Source organism: Furipterus horrens, unplaced genomic scaffold (genome assembly GCF_987537825.1).
Source record: "Furipterus horrens unplaced genomic scaffold, mFurHor1.1.pri manual_scaffold_3, whole genome shotgun sequence".
NCBI classification, from domain to species: Eukaryota; Metazoa; Chordata; class Mammalia; order Chiroptera; family Furipteridae; genus Furipterus; species Furipterus horrens.
Genome location: NW_028327173.1, coordinates 153,719,553 through 153,732,735, shown reverse-complemented (window position 1 = coordinate 153,732,735; position 13,183 = coordinate 153,719,553). Strand labels below are relative to the sequence as shown.

The window sequence follows — 13,183 nt, the reverse complement described above, 5'->3', positions numbered from 1 at the left end:
AGTTTCCATCCCCCTAGCAATAAACCCAAATATAACTTCCCTTCACCTTTCTTCATTAAATAGTATATATAAATATTCTATCTATCTATCTATCTATCTATCTATCTATCTATCTATAATACCAACATTTTATTAGATTACTGCTTTTGGAGTATGTCAACCATATCCTAATCTTACACTTCTGACACTGCATTCTAACTCTCTTGACTTGACTTGACTCCTCCCAGGCACATATTTACGGATTATCAATGAATATGTTAGCAAATAGGAGGCTCAGAGTAGAACTTTGTGCCAACTCTCATTGACTGCCATCTTCAGAAGAATGCTGGATTTTGAGCAGAGGCAGAATCTTGCATATTCCCATAGTGTGTAAAAAATGAATGTTTACTAAGTTGAACTGAATCCATTGTGTTTTGATTATTTAGTTTCACTCTCAAAAGAGAAATATGAACTGAAGTTTCCTCACCACATCTCAATATGCTGTCACCTCTCAGTCCTTAACATGCTTGACCACTCTGGCTTTTGACGATAAAGTATCGCTTCTCAAAGCACTCTTTTCCCTTGGCTTTCAGGACCCCATTTTGTCCTGGGTTCCCCAATGTCCTAGGCTGCCTTTTCTCTTTCTTCAAGAACTCCTTTTCCACCATCAGTACTTCCCTTTGCCCAGGCCTGGATGAACCCATGCACATCACGGATTCTGGTCCTGCCCCGGCTCCTTTCTGGAGTTCCAAGGTCATAAATCTAGCTACAAACCTACACATCTCCACTCCGATGTCCTGCCAGTTCAACCTTAATGGCCAAGTATGAGCTTATTTTTCCTCATCTATTACATCATGGAATTAATTTAGTAGGTTGCAACTACCATGAAATGAGTAAAATAGAATAGAACTGAAGTGAAAATAATCAGAAGACATCATCTGTAGTAAAGAACTGTTTGGGGAACATTTTGTATGTGTACAGTTGGTTGTGACATAAATGTTTTCTTACTGCAAATCATAGTAAAATAAAACATCCTTTTTACCTCCTCTTCTAACTGTAACAAAAGCTGACCATTTTGATCCATTTCCCCTGCCATAGTCTTAATCCAAGCCCATGTCACCTCTTGTCCAGACTTCTGTGATATCTTGTAATTGATCTTTTTGCCTCTAGTCTCCTTACCTATCACTCCCCCCAACACCGCCCCCACTGAATACACACACACACACACTCCATCCTTCGCAGTCAGTGGGCAGGCTCTCTCTAAAACATTATTTTGATCTAACCTCCTTAGTGTCTCTAGCTAGTTTTGGGATAATATTCTAATGCCATTGTCTGTAGTTTAAAGAACCTCTGAGTTTTATTTAATAGTATAAATCAGGGTATATACTGAAAATTAAGCTTAATTGTAAAATAACCAAAATATCTTTAAATGGAAAGAAAAAATCTTTTTACAACATTACTGTGACTACTTGTGCCCTGAAACTTAGGATTGGTTATCTTTTGCATTTTCTTCACATGTAAAGTCAAAATCAGAGATTTCTCAGTACAAATTGATAGATAAGTAAACATGTCTACTAACATAGCATTCCTAACTCAAGTTAGCATTTATCTGGGAAGAAAGATATTGTAAGTTCTGCCTTTTCAGATAGTGATATTTTTTAGTTCATTGCTTACTCCTAGAGTGCCCAGGATACAGAGAAGTTCCTTTATAAATACACTTTCTTAATATATTGATGAAAAGATTTTACTTGTGTGCCCCATTATGCATGTAAAATAATTTCCATCAGCAGCATCTATCTCTGTGTCTTCTTACATTCCATTCCTCCTGTTCCAAATGTCCCTCTCTTCTTCTGGATTGAGTGGCACTCCTCTGAAAGTCTTCACTTACTTCTTTAGGGACAGCAATTACTATTTCTTCTTTACCTTGCACGTGATCTGTTTTTGCTTCTTATGAGTCAATTGGAGTAATTCTGTCTCTCCATTAGTCCATGGGCTCCTAGAGGGAAGGACTGAGTTCTTCTTTGCCTCCCCAGTGCCTTGTGTAAGTGTTGGTTAAGCTGAACTGACTAGTAAGCATCTCATTCAAAATTGTCTTTAAGGAGTCTAAGAGAAGCACAGTATTCTATAATTCAAATGTGTACTCACAGTTTGTAGAAACTTAAATTAGTAACACCTGATGCTTTTCCAAATCTGAGAAACCGGAAGCTCAACATTCATAGCCAACTTTCACTAAGCAGTGATACTACTTGACTCATTTTGAACAAGTTACTTAATTTTTCTGAGCCTCAGCCTAATCATTTTTTGTGCTATATCTCTGCCCAGGAATTTTCTGCGGCACTGTGGTTCTTAATATAACAAATGCAAAAGCCTTTCTTCGTTCACTCAATAAATATTTATTGAAGCCTCACTAGCTCCGAGGATACGGCAATGAACAAAACCAAAGGCAAAGGATCCACTTTCACGGAGTTATATTCTAGGGTGAGAAGCTCTGGCTCAGGACTCTGACACCTGTTTCTCCTCACCTTATAAGGTTATCTAACCTCATCAGGGTTCCTCCAGTTAAGCTGTGAGAGATCCTCCCTGTTCCTAGTTTTCCCCATGCCTGACTGTCCTTTCGTCTTCTCTGCTGTAATACATTCTCTCACCAATAGTCAGTACTTAGCGTTTGCTTTCAGTTCACACTTGATTATTGCTGCCATGAGGATATATCCTAACTTAATAATTATTTGTTCATTATTTTTATCTAAATCCATTTTTAAGGTATATTTCATTGATTATGTTGTTATAGTAGTCCCAATTTTTTCCCCTTTTCTCCCCTCCTCCCAGTAGCCCCCTTCCCTCCAGCAATCCCATCCCCCTTAGTTCATGTCCATGGGTCATGCATATAAGTTCTTTGGCTTCACCCTTTCCTATATTATTCTTAACTTCCCCCTGTCTATTTTGCATCAACTGATTATGCTTCTTAATCCCTGCACCATATCCCCATTTCTCCCCCAGCTGATAACCCTCCAAATGATCTCCATACCTATGATCCTGTTCCTATTCTGGTTTGCTTAGTTGGATTTTGTTTTCATTTTTTAGATTCAGTTGATAGTTGTGAGTTTGTTGTCATTTTAGTGTCCATAGTTTTGATCTTCTTTTTCTTAAGTAAGTCTCTTTGACATTTCATATAATAATGGCTTGGTGATGATGAACTCTTTTAGCTTTACCTTGTCTGGGAAACACTTCATCTGCTCTTCCATTCCAAATGATAGCTTTGCTGGACAGACTAATCCTCGTTGCAAGTTGCCTTCTATCACATTGAGTACTACTTGCCAGTCCCCTTCTGTCTGGAAAGTGTCCTCTGAGAAATCATCTGATAGCCCTATAGAAACCCCCTGTGTGCAACTCTCTACCTCTCTCTTGCTGCTCCTAGGACTCTCTCTTTATCTTTCACCTTTGGCATCTCAATCATGTTGCGTCCTCGTGTGGTCCCCTCCGTGCTTCCCGGACCTGTATGTCCACCTCCTTTGCAAAATTTGGGAAGTTTTTCTTTTTTTTTCAATTCTTGCTTCCTCATTCTGCACTGGTTGACTGTTTTTTTGTTTTTTTTTTTCATATGTTCTGAATCATTGATTTGAACCCCGGTTTTCTTCTCTTCACCATTGGTTTTGTGTGGATTTTCCTTTGTTTCATTTAGCATAGCCTTCACTTCTTCTCTTATGCATCTGCCATACTCAAGCATATCTGTCAAGCCTGTGAGCATCTTTATCACCAGTGTTTTGAATTCTGCATCTGTTAGATTGTCTATCTCCTCATCTGTTAGGTTGGCTATCTCCTCGTCGCTGAGTTCTCCCACTGGAACTTTGATCCATTTCTCCTTTTGGGCCATACTTGTCTGTCTCCTCATTCTGACAGGCTCCTGTCTTTGTTTGCCTCTGTGTCTTAGGTAGAGCTGTTGCTCCTGTTATGTTGTAAGGGGCAGAGCCTTAGGGATTGGTCAGTACAGAGCGACCCGTTTCAACACGTTGTGGCACTGTATGTGGGGGAGGGGTCCAAGAGGGAACAATGCCACCTGCCCAGCACTTGCCCCTTTTCTAGGCACGTCCCCCACTTCCGCACTGGACTGGCGCCCCTCTTGCTGCTGCCCTGGCTGTCGTTCCCAGAGTGGGTGGGTCTGTGGGTGTTCTAGGACCGTGGGTGCCCTTTAAACAAGTGGACTCTGCTGAGAGACCGGCAATTTCTGCCGTCACCCCAGCCTCCACTGGTCTGCACAGTCAGAAGCAATGATGCTTGATTTTCCCCGGTGCTGGGACCGTGAGCCAGGAGGTCTGGTGAGGAGATGGGAACGCTTCCCAGGTGTCCCTCTTGACTTTTATAAATGTGTTACTGAGCTTTCCACTGGCCTGCTGCTGCCACCCCTACTGCTGCTGCCACCACATCGCATCCTCTCAGCCCTGGCTTCGCCCCTCCTATCTGTCTGGATGAGTATGTCTTCTTTATATATTTGTTTGCTGGACTTCCATGCAGTTTGATTTTCTGGATCTTCTGGATGTTTCTAGTTTTGAGGTAGTTGTATTCCTTTTTAGTTGTGGAGGGAGATGCAGCGTGTCTGTCTATGCCTCCATCTTGGCCGGAAGTCTAACAATCCATTTGTACAGTGCATACAGTTTTAAATATATTTTATTGATTATGCTATTAGAGTTGTCCCAATTTTTCCCCCTTTGCCCCTTCTACCCGGCATCCTCCAGTCCCTCTGGCAATTTTCTCTCCATGGGTCATGCATGTAAGTTCTTTGTATACATATCTCTCAATGGCTCTTGTGAATATTTCTTGCCTCCCAAAGTAGATTATAGATTTATTAAGGTAACATTTGTGTCTTCTACTTTGTGTGTGTATGTGTGTTAGATACTGTTTATTGCCTCCTGATATTCTTTCTCACCGTCTCCCTTTTACTATTAGAACTCTGTAAAATTTTATCTGAACACATGGCAATCCAGCTAAAGACTACCTTTCCCAGCCTTCTTTACAGCTATGCAAGGCCTCAGACTAAATTCTGGCCAGTGGAATGTTAGCAACAGTGATACTCTAAAGGTCCAGGAATTGCTTGTCATCTACTTCCTTATTCCCCTTCCCATGGACTGGAATGTTATCTTGGAAATGATCAGTCATCTTTGACCTTACAGATGAGGACAACCCCCAAGGGACTGGTAAAACAAGGGAGGTTATCTGAGTTCCTTGGCTATGTTTTGGAGCAGGTCTTTTTTATTCCATTGGGTAGCTATGAGCTTGAATTTTTATTTGCTAGAAAAACTTCTGTCTTCTTTAGGTCAAAATTACTGGTCTTTTATAAAATATTCAAACCAATATCCTCACTAATGCATGCTTCTTAAAGTAATTAACATAGAATAATATAAATAAGTGTTAAATAAATACCCATTAAATGAGTGAATGTGTCCCTGAATTTAATATCAGCATTTAGCAATAAAGTAATTTTTTTTTTCTTAAATGTTCCATGTTCTTACACATTATGTGTTTAAAAGAGAAAGTGGTGGTTCTGGTATTTGTTTCCTTGAACTGCATTTATTTTGTTGGAAATGTGACACACAGTCATACTCTGTTCTTATATCACTAAATAAGACTTCTGGAAGGACTATCAGGAATAGGATAGTTTGGCATTAAAAGATGATTTTTAAGTAATGAGGACTCCTTAGGGAAATTTTATGACTTGAAAGCTGCACAGAAACATGAGCGCTGTTGATCTCTACAGCTCTCTGTGCTGCCTGCCAACTGCACTCCAGCCCCCAGGACTACAAAAGCAGAGAAGACAACTTACCTCCAAATCTCCCGAGATATTGGCACCTGCAAGAATCCCTGTAGCTGCTGGGAAAAAAATGGCAAAGACAGAGAAGAAGCCTTCGCCTTTTGTGAAACTTGGCCCAAAGTTTTCTGCAAATATTGATGCTGCAACACAAATAATGACAAAATTACCATGTAGATGTTCTTCACAGATTAGGAGATAAAGTTACCTTTATAGCCCTAAATGCAGATGTGTTCCTATGATCTAAATGAAACTCAAAGATATTGGTGATCTCCTGATGACCCTTATGCTAATATTTGTCAAAGGTCAAAATACATATCACAAGGTTGCAGATCTCTAGAACAGAGCTCTGAAAAATCAATAAATTTTGTGCCAACAGAGACACCTGAAATTCTTTGAATCTAAAAGACTGAAAAATGAAGAAATGGAGAAATCGTTCATGGTAATACAGGCATACTCACAAACATACCACACATATACACTGTCCTACACATATACAACTACATTCTCGCATGCATAAATACCTTAATCAACATGCTGCTTTCCCATGTCTTTTTTTTAATTGCAGAAACTTGTTGGTCAGGCTACCTTACAGTTTTGCTATGAATATTCTAATCTACCCATCCCCTGGTGAGATTGAACTTTAAATCCTTATACCAAATTCTCATGTATAGAAGGGTAAAATCATGAGGAGTTTTGATCATTAAATAATACCATTCCACAGGTTGTCACCAAATTACTTAAATGAAAAGAATAATCTAGAAGAAAATACATAAATGGAAAGAAAGCAAGAAAATGAAGAAAAATGTGAACAAAAGAATCTGGAACATTGCAAAAATAAGGAAAGAAGATTTATAGCATCAGAAAAACAATACAGCTAGGAGCTGGAAGGAGAAAAAAAGAATAAAAACCAAAAGGATATTAACATGCAGAGCAAACAAGAAAATCTTTACAAAGAAAAATAATCAGAAAGAAAGAGATGATGTGATGTGAAAAGCAAATGAATACTGACAACGAGCAAATGAAGGGAAGTCTTTTTAAAATCTCAGCAGTAGCTTCTTGAGTAAGCTAGAGTGGAAAGTTACAAAAGAGTAGACCGGTGAAATAGACTAGGGAAAGAAGTCAAATTCCATATAGAGCGATGTTATCATAGGATGCTACCCTAAGTACCTTCTACAGCCCTTTACACTTAAAAACCTGACAGTGATGTTTAACTAGATAAGGCTATTAAAAAGTAAGGTGCAAAAAAGCCTGATAGGGAAAAACAACTACGCCTGACTTTAGTGCTCTCAATGGTTGAACAAGCTTTCTTCTCGTTCCTTACATGTGCACTCTTTTTCTACTCTTTTGACAACAATAACAAGTTGTCTAGCACTTAATGTTTTCAAGAACACTTTTCCATCCACTACCTTATTTGCTTTTTAAAAAATGCTCTCATGAAGTTATGATTACCACTCACATCTTGCCAGGAAAATGTGAGACCCAGACAGGTTAGGTGAGCCATCTAGCTGGTAAGCAGCAAGGTTGAGACTCACTCTGGCTTGCCTAAACCCAACCCCTGGCTCTTCCTGGGATCACAAGGCTGGAGTGGGAGTCACAGGGATGGTGATAGAGGTGAGCAACAGGGGACCATTTATTGTAAAACAGCTCATTTGTCACACATACCTTGGTAATTAAAGAAACCTCTAGACTTCTTCTCATTGTTGGATGGAATGACAGTTCCAATGAAGAAGTTTGCAATAGCAATAAGAAGAATGACCAGAAGAATCACTTGAGCCTGGGATGGCAAAGAAAAAAAAGCCAAATTACATTTATTTAACACCTTTTTACCTAATCATAAAAGTTATGTGCTCCCTGAAGAAAGACTCTGATTATTCCATTTAAGACTCTATTACTCAGATGAGGACCCCTGGCTGGTTTGGCTCAGTGGATTGAGCGTCGGCCTGCGAGCTAAGTGTCGCTGGTTTGATCTTCCAGTCAGGGCACATCAGAGAAGGAAAACTCTGACTCCAAAAAACCTCCGCTGCCTTGCGGCATACCTCTTCAGGGGAAAGGCTAAGGGAGTAAACCCCGACAGAAAATCCGGAGCCGGAGTCCCTAAGGCGGTTTGACGTTGTAGTCAACACCGGCAACTCCTGCGGCGTACCTGAAGCCAAGCTGTATTGACTCCGTCTTTCCCTTGGATCCTTCAGCTGCGAAGAGAGGGGGGGTCTGCTGCATGGGCAACAGCAGACCCTCCATATCACCCTGCCCAGGCTCTGTAGCTTCAGCTTCACTGGAGAGGACACTCCAGCGTCATCACAAGATGTCGATTCAACACGGGAGGAGACAGATACCGTGTCACTCCCGAGTCGGACTGCACAGCCATTCTCGGCGGTGCAGATAGACTCTTAAGAAGCTACTCCATCGTCTCTCGAGACGGATGGCTGCCGACGACCCAGATGAGGTAATAAGAGGACCCTTACAGATGACATCTTTATAAGCCTTATTTGGCCTGGGTATAGATATTACATTTTCAATGAGGGCATGTGATGGGGCACTTGAACAAGAACATTCTGAACACTCTATGTACTAGGTAGGTAAGTTATTGAAGTGTCCTCAGGAATATAAGTGGAGCCCAGAGTTTTAACACTGATAGAATTTATTTCCTTTTTAGGCAGAATACCATGGACTGCCCTCATTCCCAGTGCTAACTGCAGGAGTATGAGCACATAGAATGACTCATGAATTCCCCTGACACTTTGTGCATTTCATCTTGGGCTGTCCACATGTGCCCAGCACAAGCAGTCTGCAAGGCTTACCAGCCAACTGGTCTGTTTTTTTTATTTTCCCATACATGTAGAGGTATTTACTGGCTTGGATTTCCATGTGCTGTTCATTCTGCTAAGAAGGTACTTCTACTCTTTGCAGAACTGTTTCCTTCTCCTCATCCTTTAAGTCTTGGTTACCTCCTTGGACAGGCCTTTCTTGACCACTGAATCTAAATAACAGCTAACGTTCACCAAGGGCTTTCAATACAACAGCTGCAGATTTAACTTTAGCGGTATTCTTTCAGAGAAGTAATACTACTAATAACCATGTGAAGTCAGTAATGTTATCACCGTTTAAAGGTAAAGAAACCAAGGCACAGATAAGCTAAGCAATTTACTAATGGTCATATGGATATAAAATAGGTTCAAATCCAGGCATTCAAACAGCAGAGTTGGAGCTTTAAATTCTGCCCTCTGCTCCATGAAACTACATTGCCTCCCTCAAGGAACAAAGTCACTGAAAGTAGATTCCCTATTATTTCCTATCTCAGTGGCCTATTTATTGCTTTTATAATACTTTTCCAATTTACCATTTTGTATATACTCGTTATCTCCTTGATTATTACTCATATCCTCATGGGCAGTTTAATCAGCTAGGGTAGAAATTGTGCCTGTTTTAGTCACAACAGAATATCCAGTGCCTAGCAGAATCCCCAGTACATGCAAGTACTTAATCCATTTTTGTTTAATGTGTAAATGCATAATCCATAAAAAAGTGCCATGCAGGAATGTTTCCTATTGCCTTATGTAGGTGGAAGACTTAGGCCTCTTTCCATTGCTGGTGGCCCCTAGAAGCCTAGTTACTGCATCTCCAGGCACATAGATTCATTTTCAAGTGTACCAATCACTGTACAGAGTTATGAAGAATGCGTAAAACATGCTCCCTGTAATTTCAAAATTTGCTAACTGTTTTACTGTCATTTCAATACAGATATTCTTTAATTCCAAGGCGTATGTTGTCCTCTAATTTGTTGCTGAAGAACTGAATTTCAGAGAACGATAGTTCCTGCCTCTATAATCTTCTCTCAACACGCTTGCCATTTCTTTGGGTTTTGTCACCCACAACCACCTTGAAAAGGGTTAGCAAGGGTGTGATTGAGAGATGCAGACTTCCAGCATGTGCTGTTGCTATGATCATAAAGGGATCTGCGCATAAAGATGGCAACAACCTTGGTGGTTGTGTCACTGTGATGAGAGCATAAAGAAGGACCAAGCCCGGGTCTGATCATGTCACATAAGAGTTGTCAATCAAGACTGCTTGGACTCATACTCTGAGGGCTTGGTGTTCCACATTGCACTAACCTGCAACTTTTCCATAGCCAGTAATAACAGCGATTCTTTCTAAATATGGGGTTCTATCTATCCCTGCAATTTGTTCAGGGCCTGACCAGCAGTTGTTGATAAACTTATTTTGAGAAATTCACCTTTGCTTCCCATTCCATTCCAGCTACTGAAATTCCTAAAAGAACCACCACTGTGATTGAGCCTATTATCCGGATATCATTGGTTGGATCCACCATCATTGAATCACTCTCCTGGGGAAAAAAAAAATCACAAAAATAGTTAAGAGTTGGAACCTTTTTTGGTATATTTTATTGTATCATTTAAGAGTAATATGAGATACTAATATACTAATGTATGGGGCCATATAAGATGATAGAAAAATGAAGTGCTTATAAACTTGAGAAGATAAAGAACTTAACATTATATTTTAATAGGCCTTTGATAGCCACGGTTAGGAGTTGGACATTTTAGAGCTTCATTCTAGTCACAGATTTAGGAGCTATTCTAGCACTAAGTAAAAGTATGTGCACATACACATATCATGTTTTGTTTCAGGAGATTGACTAGTTATTTGTGTGTATCAGGGGAATCCTAGAGGAATAAAAATGAGTGGTTTCCAATGTGAATTTTGGAAAATAAGTGTTATTTAATTAAAGAAAAAATGACACAAAGCAGATAATGCATCTCTTGAAGATAGCTTACCTTATGAACTACACAATCCACTCATTTATTCATTTAATTTTTAAATAGAGGTTAAGTTCAGTAAATGCTATCACTACTGCAAAGGAGGACTAGAAGTTTGTTCATATTCTGGCTAATTCATTCTCTCACATAAGCACCATCTGTTATAGATGGGGCACCTAAACTAGGAAATGCCTAGTTTTCTGCAGTGAGTTATTTTAATGTTTGAAGTTTCTTTTTGGAAATCTATAATAGTAATACAGTAGTTTCCACCTATTGGTGGTTTTGCTCTCCATGGTTTCAGTTACCCATAGTCAACAATGGTCCAAAAACATTAAACAGAAAATTTCAGAAACAATCCATAAGCTTTAAATCAACTGCCAGTCTGACTAGGATGATAAAATCTTGTGTTGTCCTCCTCTGTCCCAACTGGGATGTGACTCATGCCTTGGTCTAGTGTGTCCATGCTGTACACACCACCTGCCTGCCTCTTACTTAGTAGCCATCCAGGTTATCAGATCAACTGGCATGAGTACTTGGTGCTTGTATTCAAGTAATGTTATTTTACTTAATGATTTCAAAGCACTAGGGCAGTGATGCTGGCAATTCAGATGTGCCATAGTCATAGGATGCTTCCCTTAAGTCAAAAAGGAGCACAGTACAGTAAGGTATTTTGAAAGAGACCATATTCATATAATACTTATTACAGCACATTCTATTAATTTTTCTATTTTCTTATGAGTTATTATTGTAACTCTCTTACTGTGCTTAATTTATAAATTATACTTTATCATAAATATGTATAGGAAAAACATAGTACATATAAGGCTCAGTACTAGCCACAGTTCTAGGTATCCACTGGAGGTCTTAGAACATATCCTCAGTGAATACGATGGGACTACTATATTGTTGCTGATAAAACACCCATTATTTATCTGATGGTTTGTGTTTTATGCAGTATTTCATGTACATTATTTCATTTAATCTGTATACATTTTTATATGAAATGTATAAAACAATATTAGTACATATTAAAGATTTGGAAAACAAAATTCAAGTAAGTAGAGGGACTAGTCCAAAATGTCTTGGCTAGTAAATGTGAGAGCCAGGATTTTAAACCAGTTCTGATGCCAAACTTAGGGTTCCTTAAACTATATCCAATTTTCACATTCTGCAGAATAAATCTAGTCCTTCTCATCTTGCCATACCATAACATGACCTAGTGTCCTGAAAAAGCAAATTGAGCCAAATTATCCTGCTTGGGTGAAGAAAAGAAAAACTTTTACTTACCTTAAGAAGGTCTACCACAGTCTCAGCAAATCCCACCACATACATAGCAACAGCCACTGCATTGGCAAAAGCAAAGATCAAGCCTATTGACCCACCGAACTCTGGCCCTAAGCTTCTGGAAATCAGGTAGTAGGCTCCACCTGAAACAAAAATGAATATATTTACTTTGAGAAACTGTTAAAGGATTTAGTTCATAGGACAAAATGATTTTGAACTTTTGAAATATAAATTATTCTAATAAAAATATCATAATTTCCTAACAACTTTAGGAATGTTGTGTTATGTTAATGAATAACTTAACCCTTCTTTTTATTTTGTATATAATCTACAATAGAACTATCCTGACTTAATAAAACAGTTTATTGAAACCTAATTATGCACAAATGTTAAAATAATAACAACAAACTTTACCAACAATGCTTTGTCTTTTACAAAAATTCATTAGAGAGTTCAAATCAGTAATGTAACTGAGGTAAAATAGTTTAAATCAATAATGTAACTGAAGTAAAATTTTATATCTGTAATTTCCAAGAACAGGCAGGCCTAGGCAAAAAAAGGAAGTGGGTGAAGTTTATCATTGTTATTCTAACTTCCTTTCTGTTATAATTTTCTGGAACATGTTTCCTGTGTAAGAAAAAATATCTGTATAGTACTCTGTGTTATTCACTCTAGAAATCAGACTTGTTGTTTTTTAAATGTTCTTAGCTCAAGAAGGCATGACTATTGCCAAATATCTATGTGTGTATGGAAGTAACAAATGGGAAGAAAGGTAGGGAGAGCTTGGAGCAACTGCCTCTTACTTGGACCTTGAAAAGGTCGCTCTACATATGTCTGTATTTCTGTGCACATGAAAGACTGCACTGGCCTGGTTAGCTGCTTAGAGGGTACTGAAGGCACACAGCGATGGCAAAAAGGACTAGATGTTGAGAGGACTGGGTAATTAGATGTTATCACAGACACAGTAAATTAATAAATTTCTATACTGAGCTAGTCTTTGAGGTGGACAGAATCAGTAGGGAAATGACATGGAAATGACATGGAACAGATATATCTATAGCTAGTGGGGGGGGGAGGTTAGGGGTGGAGAGATTGAACCAAAAGGAGAAAGGCCTCATGGATGTGGACAGCAGTGTGATTACTGCTGTGGGGAGGGGCAGGTATAAGGGGACTAAATGGTAATGGAAAAAAATACAATAAAGATTAAATTTAAAAATCAAAAAATAAAAATAAGAACAAATCAAAATAATCTTTTACTAAAAGGAATTTCATCCACTGTAGTAACTCCTATGGGTTAATGGGCCAAAGTTCTCTCTAAAAATGTAACCTATTATCTAAGTGG

At 38.9% G+C, this 13,183-nt stretch overlaps 1 protein-coding gene across 1 annotated transcript in view; it reads right to left on the bottom strand.

Moving 5' to 3' along the window:
* Window positions 1-13,183, bottom strand: part of SLC12A1 (solute carrier family 12 member 1) — an 85,995-nt gene that overhangs the window by 53,723 nt on the left and 19,089 nt on the right. Inside the window, exons 7-10 of the mRNA XM_090270569.1 lie at window positions 11,845-11,984; window positions 10,014-10,124; window positions 7,445-7,556; window positions 5,795-5,922 (exon numbers count right to left, since the gene is read on the bottom strand). Of these exons, the coding sequence (XP_090126695.1) occupies window positions 5,795-5,922; window positions 7,445-7,556; window positions 10,014-10,124; window positions 11,845-11,984 (491 nt within the window). The remainder of the gene's footprint in view (window positions 1-5,794; window positions 5,923-7,444; window positions 7,557-10,013; window positions 10,125-11,844; window positions 11,985-13,183) is intronic.